Source organism: Balaenoptera physalus, assembly GCF_965194825.1.
Source record: "Balaenoptera physalus genome assembly, chromosome: 13".
NCBI lineage: Eukaryota > Metazoa > Chordata > Mammalia > Artiodactyla > Balaenopteridae > Balaenoptera > Balaenoptera physalus.
Window position 1 is genome coordinate 60909920 of NC_138892.1, and position 24857 is coordinate 60934776.

The 24857-nt window shown below is 47.8% G+C and overlaps 1 protein-coding gene across 2 annotated transcripts; it reads left to right on the forward strand.

Annotated features, from left to right (window-relative positions):
- Window positions 1-15608: 15608 nt before the first annotated feature.
- Window positions 15609-23988, forward strand: NFE2 (nuclear factor, erythroid 2). Of its 2 annotated transcripts, none has more exons than XM_082420489.1 (3): window positions 15609-15950; window positions 20569-20737; window positions 21908-23988. In XM_082420489.1, exons 2-3 carry the CDS (start codon window positions 20624-20626, stop codon window positions 22907-22909), a joined length of 1116 nt encoding a protein of 371 aa, XP_082276615.1. In that variant the 5' UTR covers window positions 15609-15950; window positions 20569-20623; the 3' UTR covers window positions 22910-23988. The 2 variants fall into 2 exon arrangements, with proteins under 2 accessions (XP_082276615.1, XP_082276616.1); XM_082420490.1 differs by lacking the exon at window positions 15609-15950 and adding an exon at window positions 16168-20362.
- Window positions 23989-24857: the final 869 nt, after the last annotated feature.

Sequence of the window (24857 nt, forward strand, 5' to 3'; positions counted from 1 at the left end):
ATGAAGTTTAGCTTTCCCCCACCCCTCAGTTCCTTGGTCCCTGACCCCCACTTAGGTCAGGGACACCTTCTATTGCATTATACTGTCCTCCAAAGGTTTTTGTGGGGTTTTTTTTTCTTCCATCTCTAAAATTTATGTCTTTAGGAACTCTCCAAGAAGAGCATCCAAACCCAGAAGTTTTTCTAATAATTTCAGAGCAGAGTCAGAGTGCCTAAGAGAAAAGTATAGAACAATACAAAACAAACTACAGAGCTAACATATGCTATGAAGGAAGATATATGATTTTCTGGTAAAGTCCCAGGTGACAAGCCCCAAATCTGGAAGAAGCAAGGGTATATCCTTTATCTATTCCCGTGAGGAGTCATTCAAACATTTAGCATTGTGCCTGGAATCACAAGATAGTCCTTGGCTTGGCAGTTTAATGATAATACTAACATTTATTGACCACTTTCTATGTACCAGGCACATGCTAAATCTTTGAATACATTATTTAATATATTTTTTAAAAAACTTATGAAGTAGATGGTTATTACTCCCATTTTACAGATGAGAAAAGTGGAGCTCAGAGCAGTTAAATAATTTACTTAGGCCATACAACTATTAATTGACAGCTATACATTTGGGCATAGGAGGTCTGGTTCTAAAACCATGTTCTTACCCACAATCCACTCCTCTGATCTGTGTTACAGCCTCCCTGTATCCCAGTCCTACCTGAAGTACCCTATACCAGTGCCAGATGTTCTATAGGGACCACGAGGAGGAAAAATATGTGATGTGGTTGGTTTGGGGGAGGGGGTTGGCTCCTCTTTCTTTGTGGAGTAACTGACAAATTTTAACAGTCAGACATTGTTCCAGAAGATGGCTGATTCTTAGCTCTCCAGCCTCTTGAGTAACTGTGCTGTGGAGGGAAGACAACTGGCTGGATAGGAGACATTAGTTCTTGTCGTGACTTTGCCTTAATAAAGTCCTTGTACCCTCTCTGGACTACAGCTGCCACTTTTGGAAAATGGGGAGGCTCAGACCAGAGTTTTTTTGGGTCCTACCTAGCGTTAAAACTCTATGGTTGGGCTTCCTTGGTGGCGCAGTGGTTGAGAATCTGCCTGCCAATGCAGGGGACACGGGTTCGAGCCCTGGTCTGGGAAGATCCCACATGCCACAGAGCAACTAGGCCCGTGAGCCACAACTACTGAGCCTGCGCGTCTGGAGCCTGTGCTCCGCAACAAGAGAGGCCGCGACAGTGAGAGGCCCGCGCACCGCGATGAAGAGTGGCCCCCACTTGCCGCAACTAGAGAAAGCCCTTGCACAGAAACAAAGACCCAACACAGCCAAAAATAAATAAATAAATACAAAAAAAAAAAAAAAAAAACAGAACTCTATGGCCATTGCTCTTCCTGCTTCCCTCTCCTCTTCACCTGGAAAACCTTTAAGAACCAATCAAATGGAAAATGCATGTTGCCCTACCCTTACTCTTTCTATATACACACATAGTATAAAATCATGTATATATGGTTACAAACAGTTTATTAAAAATATGTGGAGGGGGCTTCCCTGGTGGCGCAGTGGTTGAGAATCTGCCTGCCAATGCAGGGGACACGGGTTCGAGCCCTGGTCTGGGAAGATCCCACGTGCCGCGGAGCAACTAGACCCGTGAGCCACAACTACTGAGCCTGCGCGTCTGGAGCCTGTGCTCCGCAACAAGAGAGGCCGCGATAGTGAGAGGCCCACGCACTGCGATGAAGAGTGGCCCCCGCTTGCCGCAACTGGAGAAAGCCCTCGCACAGAAACAAAGACCCAACACAGCCAAATATAAATTAATTAATAAAAATTAAAAAAAAAAAATTGTGGAGAAGACTGGAAGTAAATACACCAAAATGTAACCAGTGGCTGTTTTGAAATGCTAGGACTTTTTTCAATGTTTCCATATTTTCTTTTTTTTTAATTAATTAATTAATTAATTAATTTTTGGCTGCGTTGGGTCTTCATTGCCACGCGCGGCTTTCTCTAGTTGCGGCAAGCGGGGGCTACTCTTCGTTGAGGTGCGAGGGCTTCTCATTGCGGTGGCTTCTCTTGTTGCGGAGCACTGGGTCTAGGCTCACGGGCTTCAGTAGTTGTGGTGCGTGGGGTCAGTAGTTGTGGCTCACAGACTCTAGAGCGCAGCCTCAGTAGCTGTGGCGCACGGGCTTAGCTGCTCCGCGGCATGTGGGATCTTCCCGGATCAGGGCTCGAACCCATGTTCCCTACACTGGCAGGCAGACTCTTAACCACTGCGCCACCAGGAAAGCCTAATTTTCCATGTTTTCCAGGTGTCCTAAAATGTGTGGGTGCTGGGGAATTCCCTGGAAGCCCTCGCACCACAATGAAGAGTAGCCACCACTCGCCGCAACTAGAGAAAGCCCGCGCGCAGACATGAAGATCCAATGCAGCCAAAAATAAATACATAAATAAATAAATTTTTTAAAATGTGTGGGTGTTATTTTAAAAGGAGAAAAATAAGCTATTTTTTAAAGGATAAAATCAATCAATATCCTCTCCCATGATGCCTTCCATGATATCCCCAGGTGGAGTTGGACACTTCCTCCTTGCTGCCATCCATGGCTCTGGTCATAGTCATGTTGTAATACATCAATCTAAGTCATCAGACTTGCCATCTGGGGCAGTGCTTTGTCCCATTCATTTTATTTCCTTAGCACCTAGCCCTCAAATCGTAAATACTCAAACAGTGTTTACTGAATGGAATGAATATTTGTGAAAATGCAAAATATAAAGAAGAATTAGCAATATCAAAGGGGAGTTTAGATTAAATGCCAAATAAGGGGCACAGCTATTGAGAAGGAAGTGGTCCCTGGGGATTTGGGGGTGGCGATGTCAAAGTTCAGGAGAAAAGGAGGTGTTGAGTTAGGACTTGATTCATTCATGCATTGATGGAATGATAGGTAGGGTTTGATATGAGCAAAGGGATAGAGGCTGGGATGTGTAAGAAAATTTTTTTCACTTTTTAAATTGTAAAATAAATTAAAATATTTTCATTTATTTTTATTAATAACATAAAATTTGCCATTTTAACCATTTTTAAGTGTAAAGTTCAGTGGCATTAAGTATATTCATATTGTTACACAACCATCTCTCCATCTCCAGAACTTTTTATTATCACAAACTGAAGCTCTGAACCCATAAGCAATGACTCTTCATTCTCCCTCCCCCTCCCCAGCCTTTGGTAACCACTGTTCTACTTTCTGTCTCTATGAATTTGACTATTCTAGTACCTTACGTAAGTGAAATCATATAATATTTGTCCTTGTGTGTCTGGCTTATTTCACTTAATATAATGTCTTCACGGTTGTGTAAATCTTTAAGGGATTGATTTCATGGGACAGAGGATTCAAATAAAGATATAGGAAAGAGGCTGGAGAGGAAACTGGAAAGGTAACCAGATTGTGAAACAACTTGAGTGTAAACTTAGGTAGCTGCTATAGTGCGACCAGATGATTGTGGGAGTTGGGACTGTTATGCTCTCTTGGGAAGTATTATGGCAATATCTTTTAAAATTAAACGTGGACACATCCTCTCCTAGAGAATTAAAAACACAGCCAGCACCTAATGATACATACATAAGAACACTTATTGCAACATTGTTTATAATGGTAAAAAAAAATTATTGTCTATCAATAGGGGAATAGCTGAATAAATTATTGTGCACCTGGACTGTAGAATAATATGCAGTTTATAAAAAAGTATGTTAAAGCTGTTGCATTTACCTGGAGAAATGGCAATGGCATGTTAAATGACAAAAATAAGTTGCAGAGGGAGACTTCCCTGGTGGTCCAGTGGTTAAGACCCTGCCTTTCCACTACAGGAGGCGCGGATTCGATCCCTGGTTGGGGGATCCCAGATGCCGAGCAGTGAGTTCAAAAAAAAAAGAAAAAAAAAAGTTGCAGAGGAATTTATGTGGTATGATTCCATTTTATTCATTAAAAAAGTAAGACTCTAATCATGAGTAAATGTTTCTTTCTATTCATTCACTCATTCAACAAATATTTATTGAATGCCATCAGTGGGCCAGCCTGTCATTCTGGGATACAAAACAAACAAGTATCGTGAAACTTGCATTCTAGTTGGGGAGCAGGAGCAGACAATAACCAAAGAAATAAGTAAACTCTATAGGAGGTTAGGTAGTGATAAGTGTCATGGAGAAAATGAAAACTGAAAAGGAGGCTGGGGGCAATTTCACTATGTTGCACAATTTGGAGTGCTACCACTCACATTGTGGAGAAGTGCTCTCACTTTTTTTTATGGCCACTTTTTGGGGGGCGGGGGGAGCCAGCACCGCGAGGCTTGCAGGATGTTAGTTCCCCCCACCAGGGATCTAACCCACACTCCCTGAAATGGAAGCTGGAAATCTTAACCTCTGGACTGCCAGGGAAGTCCATGAAGTGGTGTTTCATTGTGGTTTTGATTTGCGTTTTCCTAATGACTAATGATTTGAGCATATTTTCATGTGCCTGTTGGCCATTTGGATAACCTTTAGAGAAATATCTATTCAAGACATTTACCCATTTTTTAATTGGATTGTTTGTCTTTTTGTTGGTGAGCTCTAAGAGTTCTTTATAGATTCTGGATATTGGACCCTTATCAGATATATGAGTTGCAAGTATTTTCTCCTATTTTGTAGGTTGTATGGAACAGATTTTAAGATGATTAATTTGACAACTCTGTGTGCGGGAAAGATTGGAGGAGAAATGAAAGGCAGTAAGACCGACTAGGAAGCCATTGCACTTCTTCAGTTTGCAGTGAACGCAAAATAGTAACAGTAGGAAAATGCCCTATTAAGGAGCAAATAACCTGGTGTAGTTTCAGGAAAGCATAATTCTATCAATATATCCAAAGCTCTAGCAGCCTAATCACTTAAAGTAAAATGGCTTAAGCCCTAACAAAATCAGACTCTAACCCGATCAATTATAATAAAATGGCTGAAGTGAACATAAACAGAATCAGTTATATTAACTTGGCTGGAGCTGAAACCCAATCAACTGAATTGAACCTTGTCTTCATAGAAGGGAGAGATAATCTGCACAGAATTCTCCCTCTCCAACCAAAAAAAAAAAAATTTTTTTTTGTCACTATTTCTCCTGCGATGTTTAGGGAAGAGCATTCCGTTTGGCCAAGTGAATATCTTATATATTTACAAAGGTGAGGGATGCAGTTCTATTAGCCATTAAAATTATCCAGCTAATTCGAATCACTTGTTCACTAAATGACCTTCTCATTATAATATTTGACTTCCAAAATAGTCAACTATTTCGATCAGTCAATAGAATTGCCTAGTCTACTGTAAGTTTTATGTCGAACTATGTAAATGAACTGTATGGCTTATATATCATGCTCTTTTAAGTTTAGTCATCATAAGTGGGCTCTCCCAAGATGAATTAATTGACCAAAATCAGCTTCTGGGAATTCACGCTGAGGTTCGGATCCTCTTAAAGAAAAAGAAAAAAACAAAACAAAACAATGTTTCTGTCTCTTGTCACTCTAACATAAACCTAAGTGTGGAAGGAACCATATTTCATGTCCTCAGAGAGAGATAGTGAGAGGAGTTTTTGTTGTTCTGTTTTTCCATTCTAGAATGGAACCAGAGACTCAGAAAAGTGATTCAAATTGCCTAGGGCCATACACAGTTCACAAGATTGACTGAAGCTGAAACCTAATCATTTGAATTGTACTTTGTCTTCATAGAAGGAGATAGTCTGCATAGAATTCCCCTCCTCTACTTCCCTAGTGGCGCAGTGGTTAAGAATCCGCCTGCCAGTGCAGGGGACACGGGTTCGATCCCTGGTCTGGGAAGATCCCACATGCTGCGGAGCAACTAAGCCCGTGCACCACAACTACTGAGCCTGCGCTCTAGAGCCCGCGAGCCACAACTAGAGAGGAGTCCACGCACCACGACGAAGAGCCCGAGTGCTGCAACTAAGACCCAACGCAGCCAAAAATAAATAAATATATAATAATAATAATAATAAAAGATACATGCACCCCAATGTTCATTGAAGCACTATTTATAAAAGCCAAGACATGGGAGCAAGCTAAATGTCCATCGACAGATAAATGGATAAAAAAGATGTGGTATAGGGCTTCCCTGGTGGCGCAGCGGATAAGAATCCGCCTGCCAATGCAGGGGACATGGGTTCAAACTCTGGTCCGGGAAGATCCCACATGCCGCGGAGCAATTAAGCCCGTGCGCCACAACTACTGAAGCCTGCATGCCTAGAGCCCGTGCTCCCCAACAAGAGAAGCCACTGCGATGAGAAGCCCGTGCACCGCAACAGAGTAGCCCCCGCTCACCGCAACTAGAGAAAGCCCACGTGCAGCAACAAAGACCCAACACAACCAAAATAATAATAATAATAATAATAATAATAATAATAATAATAATAAAAGATGTGGTATATAAATACAATGCAATATTACTCAGCCATAAAAAAGGATGAAATAATGCCATTGCAGCGACATGGATGGACCTAGAGATTATCATACTAAGTGAAGTAAATCAGACCGAGAAAGACAAATATATGATATTGCTTATAGGTGGAATCTTAAAAAAAAATGATATAAATGAACTTATGTACAAAACAGAAATAGACCGAGAGACATAGAAAACAAACTTATGGTTACCAAAGCGGAAAGGAGTGGGGGAAGGGATAAATTAGGAGTTTGGGATTAGCATATACACACTACTCTATATAAAATAGATAACCAACAAGGACGTCCTGTATAGCACAGGGAACTGTACGCAATAAAAATAAATAAATTTAAAAAATTTTTAAATAAACAAATAAGGGAATTCCCTGGTGGTCCAGTGGTTAGGACTCGGCGCTTTCACTGCCATGGCCCGGGTTCAATCCCTCGTTGGGGAACTAAGATCTCTCAAGCCTCGTGCAGCCAAAAACAAAAAAAAAAAACAAAAAACAAAGGAGATGAATGCAGTTCTATTAGCTGAGCTCTCTAACTCCTAGACCAGGGCTTGCTCTGCCTCTTGCCAAAGCAATCATAGATTGCTTCTACCCCAGCCGCTGCAGAATGGGAAACAGCACAAACAGCGGTAACCACAGACAGCAGTGTCGGCAGCTACAGCTTATGGCCTGGAGATGTGGGCACATGCCCTCTACAGGATGACTGGTGAGGACGCCTCCCTCAAGTCTTGTGTGCTCAGTGGCGCACTCCCTGGCAGTGAAGCAGGTCTTAAGGAGACAACAGAAGAAGGTAGCATCTTTCTGACCTAACAGTCTGGCTTTGTCTCAGAGGTGTAGGAAGTGTCTCCCCAACATACAGCTATGATGAAACTTAAGACGCAAAGAGGAAGCTTCCTGGGTTTATATAGCTGCTGTTTTCATCCAAGGGAATGGGTGGGGAGTTCTACCTGGATGAACTCTTAAGACTGCCACCTTGTGATTCAGCCGTACCTCTGAATTACTTTATCATTCTTCCTCATGACGGAATCCATGCAGTCGGCAGCACTTTGCTGTGGTGCAGAATTGAATGTTAGTTATGAACTCAGAGGAATCTAATTTTCTCAGCTCTTCACAGGGCTGAGAGGGGATGGCTTAGGAACAGGGATACTTCTTTCATCTTAATAAGGTAGAAGGTCAAGCATGTAGATGCAAGTAAGCTGGTAGATTTGGTATTGGAAAGATAGGGCAGTCTCATCTAACTGCATCTATTTTATCAATGAAATATGGGCAAGGTCATCTGCTGAGAGGGAAGTGGAGGGGGTGTTGGAGATTTTAGAAGAGAGAAAGTGTGAAATAGTTATTGAGCAGAGTAGAAAAAAGAATTTACTAGGGAACTATAGAATTATTTGGCAATGTTGAGTTTGGGGGGCATAAATTTGAAGTATACTAGTCAGCAAGATTCTGAGATTTCCTCCATCAATATTTAGCTGCCCAGGTATAGATGTGGAGAAGCTGAATTGTTAGACTTAACCAGAAATGTTTTGTTTTGTTATGTTTTGTTTTGCTTTCCAGGAAAGTTCAGTGGAGACGGAGAGGGGCAAGGAAGTTTACAGTGTCTACAAGTTTATAGTTCTGGATATGAAGGGGAGTGGATGGATTATTTTAAAAATAAAATTAAAAATAGTACAAATGGTTTAGAGGTCCTTGAGGCAGGAGGGTATTAGGATGGGAGGAGGGGTGTTAGGGTATGAGAAGGAAAGGCAGATAGTAAACAGAGGATGGGTTTTTTTGGCCATGCCTCACAGCTTGCAGGATCTTAGTTCAAACCCTGACCCCGGCAGTGAAAGTGCCGAGTCCTAAACACTGGACCACAAGGGAATAGGTACTTTCAGTTTCAGAGGATTTTATCTGGATTGAATTGCTCCAGCTCACTCTTCTTTTCCAACCCTTGGTTTTCCCTTCTTCCTTCTTTCCATCTCTCCTCCCACCAGAGAGAGAGAAGCAATGAAGTCTGCTTTTCATTTCCTGTCTGGATGACTGAGAGCCTCTCCATCAGTCCTCAGATGGATCTCTCTTTTTCTCTCTCTCCATTCTGGAAAAGGGAAGCTGATATTTGGGGGATGATGTGGCCCAGGAGCCCTTGACCTTCCTCCCCGTGGGTGTCTCATTCTCTGGCAAATGATCTCTTTGGGGAAAACAAGGCCAGAGACAGCAGCAGCCAGGCTAGGAATGTGGTTTCAGCTGCAACCAGAAAGAGCACAGACAAGAACCAGGGAGAGTGGGAGGCCCTGGTGTGGAGACAGCCTTCATGGGAAGAACTTGCAACACCAGAGAATCTGGGAAGTGGCCCAGACACACTGAGCAAATTAGACAACCCTCATCCTGGCTCTCCATCACCATACATGAGACTTGGGGAATCAAAGGGACCCGGGCTCACACAGTGAAGACAACCCCAGGATGCTCCCTTCTTGTTGGTTTGGCCCAGATGGTCACTCCAAGAGACTGGAAGCACCTCAGGAAAGCCCTCTGAGTCTTCCCAGGGGAGGCCAGACCAACCTGCCCCAGGGTCCTCGGAAGGAGAGGACTATCTGAGAACTTTGATAGGCAACTAGACTCCTCGCAGGGAGTGGGCCCTGAACCTGGTCACCATGACCTACCCTACTGTCCCAGGAAAGTGTGGAAAACTTCCCCTCCACCCAAACCTCCTTTTAGACCCCTGGACTTCCAGACTCTGTAACTGATCAAACCTTTATAGACTTTTCCCCCACAGCTATGTATTTACACATATTGTTTCTTCTTCCCAGAATTCTGTCCCCCACTTTTCTCCCTAGAAAATTCAGATTCTTCTTTTTTCAAGACTAGTTGAAAGGTTACCTCCTCCCTGAGGCCTTCATTGAGAAAGTTAGTGGCTCCTTTTCCTCTGTTTCCCCGAATGTAACTTATCCATTCTCATATCACATCACATGTTTATACATGTGTCTCTGCCCAAAGGCAAGGCTCACTCTTTTTTTTTTTCAGTATTATTTATTTGAACCAATTTAGCACTTTATTCATTTTAGTTGGTGTGGCATTTATTTTACTTATTTATTTTCCCCATTATTATTATTATTTGGCTGCGTCGGGTCTTAGTTGCGGCATAGGGGATCTTTGTTGAGGCATGCGGGATCTTTTCCTTACAGCAACTGGTCTGCTCGGGTTTCTCCCTAGGTGTGGCGCGGGCTCCAGAGTGCGCGGGCTCTGTATTTTGAACTGCGTGGGCCCTCTCGATGAGGCGCGCAAGCTCGGTAGTTGTGGCACGCGGGCTTAGCTGCTCCCGCCCCGGCATGTGGGATCTTAGTTCCCCAACCAGGGATCGAACCCGTGTCCCTTGCATTGGAAGGCAGATTCTTAACCACTGGACCACCAGGGAGTCCCAAAGCTCACTCTTTAGTCATCTTGGTATCCTCCAAATTTAGCAATCTGTTAAATACTCTATAAATATTTGTTGAGTGAGTGACAGTATATTGTACTCAGAACTAGACACCTTGAGGTATATATAAAAAAGACAAAACATAAAATGCAACCCCTCACAAGAAATTTACCTATTAGTTAACAATAAGTTAATTTAATATATTTAATATTTATTTGATAATAATAGATGTACCATATATGTGCCATTTAATAGTGCTTACTATATCCCAGACACTGAATCACTAAATTAAACATACATACTCAGTTGTTAACTTCTCACAATAACATGTAAGGTAAGTATTGTTATTATCCCTAAATTACAGATGGGTAGAATTAGGCTCAGAGAGATTAAAGAATTTGCTTGAGATCTCAAAGTGACTGTCAGAGCCAAGATTTGAATGCAGGCATTTCTGATTCTAAAACTTGTGCTCTTCACCATTAAACTACGATGCTCGTGAAAAGTTTTGTATAATACTGTTTATGTCATCACTATTACAAGATAATATAACAAAACACAGAATCATATGGTTCAACTGGAAAAGAAAAAAATTTTTTTATAAATTTATTTATATATTTTATTTTATTTATTTGGCTGCATTGGGTGTTCATTGCTGCGTGCAGACTTTCTCTAGTTGCGGTGAGCAGGAGCCACTCTTCGTTGTGGTGTGGTGGCATGTGGGCTCAGTAGTTGTGGCCCGTGGGCTCTAGAGCGCAGGCTCAGTAGTTGTGGTGCACGGACTTAGTTGCTCTGGGGCATGTGGGATCTTCCCGGACCAGGGCTCAAACCCATGTCCCCTGCGTTGGCAGGCGGATTCTTTTTTTTTTTTTTTTCCAATAGTGGCTTTAGGGTTTTTTCGTTTTCGTTTTTGTTTTATAAAGAAGGGAGTCATTATTTTTTAAAGTATTTGTTTACTTATTTATTTATGGCTGTGTTGGGTCTTCGTTTCTGTGCGAGGGCTTTCTCTAGTTGTGGCAAGCGGGGGCCACTCTTCATCGCGGTGCGCGGGCCTCTCACTGTCGCGGCCTCTCCTGTTGCGGAGCACAGGCTCCAGACGCGCAGGCTCAGTAGTTGTGGCTCACAGGCCCAGCTGCTCCGCGGCACGTGGGATCTTCCCAGACCAGGGCTCGAACCCGTGTCCCCTGCATTGGCAGGCAGATTCTCAACCACTGCGCCACCAGGGAAGCCCTGGCAGGCGGATTCTTAACCACTGTGCCACCAGGGAAGTCCCAGAAAAGAAAATATTTAAACGAGGTTATTAATTCTCTGGTACATATAATAATTGCAAAAGGAGTTAGACAAGAGAAATATGTGTAAGTGTTGAGGTAGCCAGAGAAAATGTTGTGGAGACAGAACTTGAACTGAGCTGGGTCTTGGAGAGTAGATCAGAGGAAGGGATCCAACATTAATGTCCTTTGTGTATAAGCACTATATGTACATCGTCTCATGTGATCCCTAACAAGAAGCTCTGTTCTCCCCAGTTACCACGGGGAAACCGAGGCTCAAGGAAGCTATATAATTTGCCCAAGTCCACACTGCTAAGTGTGAGCTGAGACTCAAACCCAGATCTCTTTTCCACTCTACACTGCCCCTGGTTGGTAAAAAGGGCCAAGGAGAGCATTCTGGTGCAAGGGAGCAGGAGGAGCAAAGATAGGAGGCTGGAATGAGCAGGATGCCTGTTTAAAGGAGGAAATAAATAGTCAGGCATCAAGCCTTCCATCCTCTAAGGAGCAGAGGGTGGGACTTCCTAGGCAGCTCCGCCCACTGCAGAGGATTGCAACAGGGTGGGGTGGGGGTGGGGGTTTTGGGGTTCCTGGAAGGTGACTGAAGCCCATAAGGCTGGCACTATGCCCATTGTGTGGCTACAACTGGCCCCGCCCAATAGTGCTGGGGTGGGAGAGCCATGGCCCCAGAGCTAGTTCCTGGAAGTCTACCACCCCTCCCCCCCAAACACCGCTGCATCCTGGTCCTGGTTCTCTCCCAGAACCAGGCTGCCTACTGGCTTCAGTTCTGTCCCAGGTATCTCTCCACCAGAGTCTGGCTTCCAGATAGACTGTTCTCAGTTCTGAGGCACTCTGGCGTCCAGCTTTCTAAGCTTCTATCTCCTAATAATAACAGACTCACTTTCTTATTGATCTCCTTTTATCTTCCCCAAAACTCCTTTTATCTTCTCCAAAACTCCATTATCTCCATTTTCCCCGGTGAGGAAGCAAAGCTCAGAAAGGTTGAGTTGCCCAAAGCCACGTAACCCGTGAATGCAGGGACTCAAGTCCAGGGTTTAAGGTTCAAGATCTGATCCTCCCTCATTCTACTCTACACCATGCAATCTACTGTTCTCTCTAGATTTAGAATTAAGCTCCAGGGGTTATTTCTTCTGGACTATTCTGGACTCGTTTATCAGCCTTCATCTGTATTGGATTCAGTGCGGGGCTCTGCTAGCAGGGCATAACTCATAGTCGCCCAGGTCTGGGAACCTCAGTCCTACCCAACTCTCTGGACCCTTTTGGCCTGAGAGTGGGGCTCAGTGTCCTCAACTCCTGAGTCAATCCTCTAAGAATTCTTATCTGTGGAAAGGAACCTCTTCAAAGACTTTTTTATCCTATCCTCACCCAAACCAGAACACAAGGAAAAACCAGTGGATGGCTTAGGAGATCTGTCTCCACCATCTGGGCCTCAGTTTATATCTCCCTTTTCTTACTTTAGTAAGAGGGGCCTCACTATTCCCTGGTCCCAGACCCCCTCCAACACCTCCCCCAGCCATCCGGGGTAACCGCCGGGCTCTGCAGCCTAGGATAACGCCCAGCCCTCCCTTGCACCCTGTGGCTGCCTCCCTTTCCGTCTGTTGAGAGAGGAAGCCAGGGGGTGGCGGGTGCAACCCTGCAGGGCACTGATAAAAGGGCCAGCCCTGCCCCCGCCCCCTGGGGCCACTGCGGTCAGCCCAGCAGGCAAGCAGGCTAGGCAGCCAGCTCCTCCGGGACCTGTGGCCCTCCCCAGGTTCCACCTCTACCCACCCCACCCTACTCGGGAAGCTGGTTGCATAACGCAGTGGGGTGTTTGGCAACATTGCTTGTGGCTTGCCCTGATGCTGGTGGTGGTGTGTGCACACGCGCTGGAGTGAGGGTGGGGTGGATTGACGGGGGGTGCAAGCCAGCCTTTTGGGGGTGCGTGAGCAGCATAGATGGAGAATGGCATAACAGTAAAGATATGTGGTCATGTTTTTCTCCATATTCTGTCTCTGCTGCCTTTGCTGAAGCAGGAGAATCTTAGGTATCCTATCTTAGGGATAGGAAAATCTTAGGTATCCTGGCTTGCTCAGCCACAGACACTATCCAACCCATTCAGGCTCCTAATCCCCTGCTAATCTTACATCAAGCAAAAGAGATTTAAGATAGAAGGAGGTTGACTCTGGACCTCAGGAATCTGAGAGGAGGGAGCTAAAGGAATCATCCGCACCCCTGAGGGCTATAAAGAGTGTTCTGGAGGCAGGACAGAGCCTGGGAACCGCAGTAACAGACTCTTCCTATAGGAGGGGAGTGGGGTGAGGTGGGAGAGACACCCTGGCCCGTCGCCTAAATGAAGGCTGTCTGTTCACTTAGCTCAGCCTGCACGACCATGTCTGTCCCCGCAAACAAGTAAACTGCTTCAAACACATCTATGACCCGCACAAGGGATGAAATACAACCTCCCTAGTTTAACTTTCAAGACTTTACTATCTAGCCCCAGTCAAATTTCCCAGGCTTATCTTTTACTACTTCCTACCCCACACCCCATTCTAGGAAACCCAAAGTACTCCTCTGTGTTTGATGCCCCTATGTCTTCACACCTTTGCTTGGAACACCCTTCTCCCCTTCTTTTCCTGGTAAACCCTGAGTCATTCTCCACAGCCCAGCTCAATTGTCGTCTCCTCTGTGAAGCCGGCTCTGAATTTCACCAGCAGCAGTTCAGCTCCATAGCACACTATATAGACCTTTATTACTGTAATTCCCTGCCTAGGCTGTTAATGAGGACACAGACCCTGTCTTATTCATCTTTGTGTTCCTGGAGTGGGAAACGTGGTAGATACACAATAAATATTTGTTGAATGAATGAATGAATGAATGAATGAGTAGACACTCAGTAAATATCCATTCATTCATTGGACAGCTTGTGTTATCCATAGTTGTATCTGCAATGCCACAAATAGCGTCCTGAACTGGTAGCTTTCATTCAGTAAATGTTTGTTCACTAGCAGTAGCCTGATATCATTACTGAATCAGTCACAAGTGTGACTATCTCCACCCCTCATCCTCGCTGAGGGGCCCAAATAAGTATATAAATGAGAAAGCTATCTGAATGCTCATGTATGTGACCCAGATTCATACCCAGGCCATCAAGAGATTCTGAACCCGCTTGTAACATGTAATGAAGCCAGGGGTCACCTCCTGCCCTACACAGATCATGCCTGTAGAATTATGATCTCCTGGGATGGGGATGGAATTCAAAACATTGAACCATGGGTTTGGCATGGGTGTTGATCAAACCCACACACACAGGCTGCAAGGAGGCTGCAAAGAGGCGGGTATCCCATTGCCTCTTGAGTTGCTTGGTTGGGTTATTGGGTTGTGGGGTGGTCCTGAGAGAGAACCGGGGTGGCTGACATAGTGGTGGAATGGTGGGGAACACTTGGAAGACTCCCAGAAGCTATTCTTCACCAACGGGGACAGAATATTTTCATTATTTTAATAGTGAACGCAACCCTATAAGAGAATGCTGGCTGAATGCCAGCTCTGCCTTAGGGTGGCACCTGCCTGCCTCCCCAGTCTTTAACTGTTTCCAATTTAACTTGAACATCATAAGAAGAAAAAATAGAAAAAAGGTGTAAGCTGCAGCTATAAGGAGTGAAGCTAGACATAGGAAGGACTTTCCTTAGAGCTGAAAACCACTAAAAGCTAGGAGGAAGCAAGACTTTTCTCCTAGTCTCTGGAGAGAGATCTGTTTGGCTTGGGACTTGGGTTGTGAGTTTGAGGCAAATGGATGAATGAGTGACTTCTGGGGTGTACTTACTGGCCTGCCCCAGGGCTGCCGTGGGTGCTGGGGGATGGACCTGATATCCTACACACGTGTCCTGGTCTGTCCAGTGTATGTGGCTGCCATGTGGCTGGGGTGCCTTGCCTGGAAGAAAGGACAGAGGGCATCTAGGGTCCCCTTTAAGGGAGGTGAATAATGTCCCTGCCGGGAGCCTCCCCCACCCCCAACTCCCCTCACACACTGACAACAAACCTGTCCAAGAAAGAGGCCTTTGTCCTAGGACATCTGAGGCTGCAGGGGGAGGGGAGAAGGCTACAGGTGAAAGGACACATCAAAGCAGCTGGCCCCTCCTCCCCCCAAAAGCTCCCCTACCCCTTGCCCAGAACCCAGGCTTTCCTGAAATAAAAGCACTGCCCTGAATGCCCACCTGCCTAACAGCTGGGATGCTAGACATCTGGTCCTTTTCTTCAGCTGCCCTCCACCTTGCCAGGACTCAGTTTCCCTGTCCCTAAGAGAGTCAAGGGGGCAAAGGGAAGGAGGTTACAACTTGTATGAAGTCTAGAGGTCACTCTGCCACGGATCATCAGGTTGGAATCCATCAGATGCATGGGAGAAACACAGAGCTGGCTGGACTCCTGGGCTCAAAAGGAGGGCTGGGAGAGGCTTGGAGCCATGTGTGCCCCCGCTGGCTGGGAGCAAGGTGGGGGCGGGGTGTGGGCAGAAACCACACCGGGCTCAAGTTTCCTCTCTTGGCCAGAAGGGGCAGGAGGAGAGGAGGGCCACGGGGAAAGGGGAGGGTTGGAGGCAGGACGGAGAACTCAGGCTGAGGGCTTCAGAGAGGAGGCTGGTGTGCCGGCCCCTGAGGTCCCCTCACTCGGCCCGAGCCTACACTCTGGGCGCTCAGCGATGGCCTGGGGGCAGGGCACGGCCCTCCCCGGTTCTCAGAGGTAGCAGGGATCCTCACCCAGAAGGTGTCAGCCCAGGCCCAGCCTCCCCAGAGACAGCACCCGGAGCCACATCTCTCTCCTCACCCTGCTTGGACCCTGCCACAGGTGCCTGAGGGGCAGGGTGGGAGGAGGATTCCAGGGGAATCCAGGGGCAAGCTGGGGAGGTGAAGGAGGCAGCGGGAGAAAATAAGCAACTTGCCGTGCATTCCTAGGAGATCTCAGACCTTTCCAGGCTGCCCCTGGTTTGGGAATTTGACATCTTTGGGAATTTCTCTGGGAGAAGACCTAGATGGCTTCTTGAGCCCTCTGGGATTCTTGGGGTGAAAGGCTATGGATGGGGACCAGATAGTGGTCCCCTGAGGCACGCCTGAGGGGCTGGGGAGTGACACTGAGTAACCCTTCAGCAGGCTGGCTGCTCTGGGGCAGCCAATAGACTCTCAGGTATATGGTACCATCCTTTCCCCTACTCCAGTCTATCCCGCTGCCCTGTCCAGCCATCTGGGAGGTTTGGGGAAAGCTGAAGAATCCGAGACAGTGGATGCCTGGATTGCTGGGTAGTGTCGTTGTAGCAGGATGGGCTGCTAGGGGTAGGGGGTGCTGAGTTCTTGCCTCCCTTTGCCCGTTCTCTTCTCTGGGCCTAGGGCAGTAGGGATCAGCTGGAACTGGAAGGGAGAGGAAGGCATCCCACCCCAGCATAGTTTCTTCTGACTGGAAATCTTGGCAGCTTGGGAGGTAGAGGGCTGGGAAACAGTGGAAGAGAAGAGGTCAGGTATCACATCTGCTGGGGCTGAGATTCTCTAGTCACTGGCCCCCGAAGGACTGGAGTTGGGGGTCTAGTGACCAAGTGACAGGATGGCAGAAGCTTGTCCCTCTCTCCCTTGTTCCCATGCACCTGTTTGAGTCATGTATGCCCCCAGGAGACTGAATCTTACTGTGATCAAATCTCCCCCCCCCTACCCCACTCACTCTCCCTCCCCACCTCTCCCCCCAGCCCCTTTTCCCTCCATTCTATTTCTTTCTCTCACTTCTGTGTGCCTCTCCCTCCTTGGGCATTCTTCCTAATCTTTCTAAATAGGCTGCTCATCTGCCACACCACACCCCAAGTTTTATTGATCCCTCCCCATCCTTTCCCTGCCTCTATTGACACCTGGAGAGGAGGGGTTGTTTAATAAGCCTCAGAACACGGTCCCAGAAAAACAACAACAACAGGGTCCCAGAGGTGAGCCCTTTCTCTGTCTCTCCCCCTTGTCAAGGGGTTAGAGCCCTGGGCTGCAGATGAGGCCAAATACCTTCATTTCCCCAGCATCCCTCCCCAGATGGTCCTCATTCTGTGTCCTGAAACATAAAGCTCCATGTCATTCTGTGTGTGCTCAGGGATTGTGATAAGTTCTTTCTGGGTAATCCCATCAGGATGAGAGTAAAGAGGGTGGGTTTTAGTCCCTGGAGGTGGTGTCCGTCCTACCTGATGTGCAATGTTGGGGAGCGAGATGCCTGTGTGACCTCAAAGTGTGGGCTAAACTGGAAAGTGGGAACCGTCTGTTGTAAAAGAAAAGGGACACAGGGAGGCATGTTCCACTTTCCCAGTATCTCTCCAGCTTCTGTACCCTCTGTGATGTTCTATTTGATCCAATTCTGACTATACCCTCCTTCCTGAGCTATACCTCTGGCTGCCAGCCCCCTGGCCCGTCTTCAGGAAGGTAGACTCCTAAGACCTGTTGAAGGTAGACTTCTTGACCTTGCTTGTTGTATAGACCTTGCTTGTTGTATAGACCTTGCTTGTTCCCACCACCCATCTCTGAGTGTCTAGGGAAAAAACAGACTACACCTTTTTGGCCTGGTGCAAACTTGCCACTGCACCAGAGAGCTGGTTGGATTTGATCCTGAGGTTCTCCTTAACTGCCTCTTTCCTAACCTCCCGCCTCCCCCAGCAGCCCTTCTGGATTCTCATTTCCTTGTCCCAGGGTGAGGGGAAGATTAAATTCCTGGTCTTTATGAGGAGGGGCTGATATCTAGTCTCAGAGACTAGGGCAGCCTAGAACCCAGCCTTGCCTGGATCAAGAGTGTGAAGCTAGGAGAAGTCTGGCGATTACTTGCCAGGTGCTCTTCTGGCTTTGCATTCTTTTAAGTCCATATGGTTGGACCAGTTTAGTAGTTTTCAAAGTAGGGTGGGCCTCTGGCATCAAAAACACCAGGCCACTTGTTAAAATGCTGATTGCTGGGTACCTGCGCCTATGAATTCAATTCGATAGGTCCAGGGTGGCTTTCAGAATTCTGTATTTTCACAAGCACCCCAGGTGAATGCAGGCCACAATAAAGTTTGTGACTGCCTGAGGCAGATGCAATCTACTGCAAGGAGGTTCTCCAAGTCTGTCCCCATTTAATAGGAGAGTCTGAATAAGAAGCGATTTGCCCCAAATCATGCATCTGGAAGGCCAGAGAACCTGGTCTCCTGCCTCCTAGGGCAGGATCTTTGTACTGCACACAAGAGTCAGATCCGGGAAACTATGAGAGACAAAACGGGATGTGTGTGTGTGTGTGTGTGTGTGTGTGTGTGTGTGTGTGTGTGTGAAGGACTGTGAGGCAAGAGTCATTGTCCCTGCCCCCTAAACCCCTTCTCCATTCACTTTGCCTTTGGGCAATTTCCGCCAGAACCTGGGTGGGGGAAGGTGGGGTTCCGGTGTTGAAATGGCATCCTGGACAGACATAAACACCCCACCCTCTGCCCACTTGCCAAGGGCCTGTGCCTATACCAACTCCCAGCTCTGGGGATGGCAATATAACAAGGGTTAGGGTTAGGGGGCAGGGGCTAGGGGAGATCCTCCTTCGAAAGGACAATTTAAAGTTCTCACCAGTTTTGTGGTGAGTCAAAGAGTGGATCCCACATTAAATAGCTGTGATAGGCCAACCTTGTGGTGATCTAAGGTCATCCAGTCCTATGCTCTGTCCTTCTATAAGTCTCCCTCACCCACCCAGCCTGCCTGCCTTCACTTACATGGCAAAGGTAGGGTGTGGTGTCTGGCCCTAAGAGATCAGGAGGCCCCTGCCACATCTACTTGAAGTCTCTTGCCGAAGGCAGGGAGAACAGATGAGGGTGAGATGGGTGTCAGGGAATAGGGAGGTGGGATGAGGAGAGAGGCTGACAGAGAGGAGAAGATGAAGGTGGGGTGAGGGGTTGCTGAGAATGTTGAGCTATCCAAGCAGAGAGGGACCTCCAAGTTCAATTTGTCTCACTCCCTGGTTTTACAAATGAGGAAACAGAGGCTCAGAGAAATGTGATGGCTTGCCCAACATCATGCTGCTGCTCTGTGGCAGAGCTGCAGCTAGAGCCCAGATCCAAAGAAAAGGGGCTGGAGGGAAGTGTGTATTCAAGCCTCTAAAGAAATATTCCTTAGAAGAGAAAAGAGACTGAGATTCAGGACTTCCCTGGTGGCGCAGTGGTTAAGAATCCACCTGCCAATGCAGGGGACGTGGGTTCGAACCCTGGTCAGGGAAGATCCCACATGCTGCGGAGCAACTAATCCCGTGAGCCACAACTACTGAAGCCCGTGCGCCTAGAGCCTGTGCTCCGCAACAAGAGAAGTCACTGCAGTGAGAAGCCCGCGCACTGCAACGAAGAGTAGCCCCCCTTCGCCGCAACTAAAGAAAGCCCATGTGCAGCAACGAAGACCCAATGCAGCCAAAAATAAATTAAAAAAAAAAAAAAAGAGTCTGAGATTCCACAGAAAGAGTTGATTGATGTCGACCGCCAATAGAGTCTCGGCGTATGGAGACATGGGAGCAGGACTGGGAAGGCGCCTGGAAGGTGGGATAGGCTAGTAGAGTCGGCAACTCTAGTTACCAGACCTGACTCTGCTATTTATCAGCTTGAGTCTCAACTTCTGAATGGAACTTACAGGATCTCTGTGGAAATCAATCTCATAAACGAGTGCTTATACACCACCAGCTCGGTTCTCCACAAATGCCAAATAAGTCTTTGCTGTGGTTATTATATGACCTTAGGAGAGAAAAGACCCCTGGTTGTGTGGAGTGGTGTATAGCCAAGATGACCCTGTGGGACACAGGGCAGAGGTCCAGTGTCTCCAGAGACCATTCCTCCTCTGCTGCCTGCTGCTGATAAACCTCTTATCTGGCCCAGGCAGGGGAGCCCAGGGCCTGGATAGGAGGAGAGGGCAGGGCTGCTATCAGTCACCAGGCCTGGGCCATATCTTAGAGAAGGGGAGGGGCTGTCTGCTTGGCTCTTCCCACAACACACTCCTTGGGGATCCCCAAGCACTCGCTCTCATCTTGGAAAGAAAAGACTGAGATCCTAAAAGTGAGGGCAGAGGAGGAGAGCAGGAGTGATCCTTGATGTTGCTGCAGGAAACAGGAAAAATAAAAAACACTGGATGATGTGACTTTTGTCCTGGCCAGTGATACAGTTTTGAGGAGTAAGAAGTAGGGGAAAGAGAAGGCATCTTGTCTGAAACGAAGATAAAAACCTACTGTGCTCCCAAAGGAACTGCCTACAGCCATAGCAGGTGAGATAGAGACAACATGGCAGAAAAAGGCTTCCTAGCTTAAGGAGTTTGTCCGATGAGTATAGCATGAATGGGGGTGGGGTGGAGCGGGGAATGAGGCATCTCCTTCCCTCAGGTGAAGCTGGAGGGAGCCTCTCCTTGGAGGAGGACAAAATTGCTGACCTGTGGCAGGAGAGGCCCTAACTCCTGTTTCTCCTTTCACACAGATTGCTGGGACCATTTGGGCTTTCGGGACCTTGGACCAGGCCCTGGCCCAGTAGGATGCCCCCGTGTCCTCCCCAGCAGAGCAGGAACAGGGTGACACAGTTGCCTACTCTGGAGCTGGGTGAGATGGAATTGACTTGGCAAGAGATCATGTCCATCACTGAGCTGCAGGTGAGTGAGGTTAGGGGGCAGGGGTGGGGGGAGGGAAAAGCAGAGAAACAGGGAGTCTGGCTGGGACTGAGGCGGGGGGCTGGAGCAAGCAGAGCCCAGGGTCTCAAGATGGAAATGTTCCAGGCACTGTAAAAGGAAGGGCTGGAGTCAGAGGGCGATCTGGTTGGAAGACCAGAGCGTTGAGGGGGAGGGAGTGTGGATGATTAGGAGATAGGAGTGGTGGGGAAGGAAGGATCTGATTGGGGGTGTAAGCTCTCTTGGCATTCACTCTGCTTACGTCTCTCTGCCCCACCTCCTGTCCCGCCTTCCCTTCCTCACCTTCTTCTGTTCTGACCTCCTCCAATCCTGCCCATCTTCTTCCCTCATTTCCTCCCCCTGCCCTCAGCAGCGGGGGGCCCCTTTCCCTCAGGTTAGCAGAGCTGTAGTTCTGACCTTGGGAAGGGGGGTCAGACTATGCCGGGGTCCTCTCCTCCTGCTAGTTGGACAAAGGGGTGTCTGTTGGCCTAACAATGATGCCTTTGTCCCCAGCTGGGCTGGAGCAGGGTGGCTCCCCGATGTGGGTTGGGGGCCCTTTTCCAGCACGTTCTCTCCTCTTCTCTGCACCTGGGCAGGGACAGAGGGACTGAAGGGGAGAGGGCAGAGCTTGTGCCGGCTCCCCAAGGTAACTCTCAGCCCCAGACCTGGCTCTGTGCCCACTCCCTTCTCTTCCCTGCCACCATGCCTGGGCCCTCAGGATCTGCCCTAAGCCCTCTTCCCACACAGCAGCTCCCTCTGCTGGACACCCAGGGCATGGCCAGGGTCTGAACTTGACCCTTTGACCCTAGATAGCGGCAGCAGGAAAAGGGTTCCGAGGGTCATCCTGGAGACACTCCTTGTCTTCCTGAAGGAAATAAAGGGACATGAGCCATTTCAATACAGTAAGAACTTCTCCTGAAGAGGAGGGGATTCCATAATTGTTGCGTGACTTCTTGTTTAAGCCGCTTTCCTCGTGAACGAACTGTATCACAACTTTGCCAGAAGCTTTCAATGATACTCAGCACCGTTCTCTGTTCTCTTCCCTTGTGATTATCTCACTGGGTCTTTCAGCGGGACCCAGCTTGGTTCTGAGAGAGAGCTGGTTTCTTTTCTTCCTCAGCCTGTCTCCAAACCTTTTGGTGTCTTTTCTTGCAGGGCCTAAACGCTCCAAGTGAGCCATCCTTCGAGCCCCCAGCCCCATACCCTGGGCCCCCGCCGCCTCCAAGTTACTGCCCCTGCTCAATCCACCCGGAGGCTGGCTTTCCCCTTTCTTCACCACCTTATGAGCTCCCAGCACCCACATCTCATGTCCCAGACCCCCCATACTCCTATGGCAACATGACCGTACCAGCCTCCAAGCCACTGACCCTCTCGGGCCTGCTCAGTGACCCCCTCCCAGACCCCTTGGCCCTCCTGGACATTGGGTTGTCAGCGGGGCCATCCAAGCCCCAAGAAGACCCAGAATCCGACTCAGGATTATCCCTCAACTATAGTGACGCTGAATCTCTTGAGCTGGAGGGGACGGAGGCTGGTCGGCGTCGCAGCGAGTACGTAGAGATGTACCCAGTGGAGTACCCCTACTCACTAATGCCCAGCTCCTTGGCCCACCCCAACTATGCCTTGCCACCTGCCGAGACCCCCTTAGTCTTAGAGCCCTCCTCGGGCCCCGTGCGGGCCAAGCCCACTGCACGGGGGGAGGCGGGGAGTCGGGATGAGCGTCGGGCCCTGGCCATGAAGATCCCCTTCCCTACGGACAAGATTGTCAACTTGCCAGTAGATGACTTCAACGAGCTGTTGGCGCGGTACCCGCTGACGGAGAGCCAGCTGGCACTAGTCCGGGACATCCGAAGGCGGGGCAAGAACAAGGTGGCCGCCCAGAACTGTCGCAAGAGAAAGCTGGAGACCATCGTGCAGCTGGAGCGGGAACTGGAGCGGCTGGGCAGTGAGCGGGAGCAGCTCCTCCGGGCCCGAGGCGAGGCCGACCGGACCCTGGAGGTCATGCGCCAACAGCTGACGGAGCTGTATCGTGACATTTTCCAGCACCTGCGGGATGAGGCAGGCAACAGCTACTCCCCTGAAGAGTATGCGCTGCACCAGGCTGCTGATGGGGCCATCTTCCTGGTGCCCCGGGGGACCAAGATGGAGGCCACAGACTGAGCTGGCCGGAGGGGTGGGACTGATGATGGAGGTTTCCTTCATTCTCTTCTGATAAAGGTACTCCCCAACCGTGAGGCCCAGAAGGAGCTGAGTTCTGTAGACCAGGAGGGACCACACTGGGAAACCTGGCATTTGGAAGGTCCAAGGTGTGTTTGGTGAGGCTTGCCTGGAGGCGAGGATGTGAGGGCAGGGCTGGAATCTCTCTTCCGTGATTCAGTTTCCCAGGTCTCCAATCTCTTGTTTGAGCTTTGGTATATAAAGCACTCTACAGAAATAGCTTTCTGCTGCGTCTTCCTTCTCGGGGGAGGGTGATGAAAGGGGAGCTCCTCAGAGCTCACTGCCTGTTGGTGGCAGGGACGTAGTTCTGCTGAGCTTGCTTCTTTCCCCTACGGCTCTGTATGAGGACGGGACACATGACGACACTTGGGCCTGAGCACTGTGATATCTACCACCTTCACTCCCCTTCTCAGAGCCAGGGGCCATAGATGATTTGAGGAACCGCACCTTCTCGGGTGGCCCCCTACTTATAGAGCTGAGATTGATTGCTGCCAGAGCTGGCTAGACCCTCTGTGAGAGGTCCCTGAGTGTTAGGCCACTCCTTTCTCAAACTCTGGGGCACTGGAAATCCTAGAATGCCCACAGGCCGTTTTCCCCTCCTCGTGCCTACTTCTACGGGACTCCCTCAGCCTGGGTCCTGATATGGCAGAGCTCTCTCAGAAGACTGAGTGAGCTGCTCTTGATTGGAATGAGAGAATTTGATTGGACACCCAAGTTTCAGGGGATTTCACACCCAGGTCTGGGTAAAGTCTGCTCCACAGCAGAGCACAGTATGCGTTTCAGTGAACTCTTCCATCTCCCTGGTTACATTAGACAGATGTTACCCAATTCTTGTTTTGGTGCCTCTGCCCCCCTTTCTAGATCCTTGAAGATCTAGGGCCTTATTTTTTCTTAGAACACAACTAAGTTTCAGAATCTTAGCCACACGGATCAAAGTCCAGTCAAACCTCCACACACCTTCATCTCCTTGCTTGGAATTGGGGTGGTTCCCAATCTTCCCAATCAGTAAATTATATAAATTACCTCTGGTGTATTTTGTTTCTCTTTACACTTATTCAATTTTACTAGTTCCATTTCAATACAGAAACCATACTTCCAAGTTTTGATATTCATTACAGTCGTGAGACAAAAAAGCAGACAGAAGTGATCGAAGTGGAATCTTCATGCCTACAGATTCAGAAAAAAAGTGGTCTCTAGGGAATGAAAGCTTCCTATTCCTAACAGATCTGAAGACAGTCCAATCTGTCAACTTTCTCAAAAACCTGAACATGTGGGATCAAGTAGTAATGAGATTAGTTGTCAAGTAGTGAGATTAGTTGTTCAATTTGATTAGTTTGCTTAAGGGCTATCAGAATGAAGTTTTTCATTCTAACCAAACTCACAAAGATGGTTAATTCACAGGCAAATTTAAACATTCATTCAACCAATATTTACTAGGCATCCAATAAGCTTAGGTATCGTTCTAGGCATTGGAGGTAGTGAACAGGAGACACTTCTCACGGAGTACACCGTAGCGGGGAAGACCCTCAGATACACATATTTAACAGTAACTAAGGCCAAAGACGGGAAGGGTGGTCACAAGAATTTGAAGAAGGTATTTATCTTCCTACAGGTTCTCATTTAAAAGCTAGGGAATTTACTTTTCAGCAAACTGGTAGCCTCAGTTGTCCTATCCCTCCAAACCATTGTTGTATCAATCAGAGAAGCCTCATTCAGTAAATGGAGATTCTTACTTGTAATTCTGGTAGTAAGATAACTGACCTATGGATTCACACACTTCATTCCCTTTTATCAAGGATGGAAACTGAGGCTAGATGATGACCTTTCCTGAGGATGGTAGAAAAAATATAAACATTTCCTAGAGTTCAACTATTGCTTTAAAATATTTTTA

Bases quoted from the DNA above. Each gene is read 5' to 3' on its own strand.
- NFE2 (XM_082420489.1), top strand. From the start codon at position 20,624: ATGCCCCCGTGTCCTCCCCAGCAGAGCAGGAACAGGGTGACACAGTTG. The intron at 20,738-21,907 runs GTGAGTGAGGTT...CTTTTCTTGCAG, and splicing joins TGTCCATCACTGAGCTGCAG to GGCCTAAACGCTCCAAGTGA.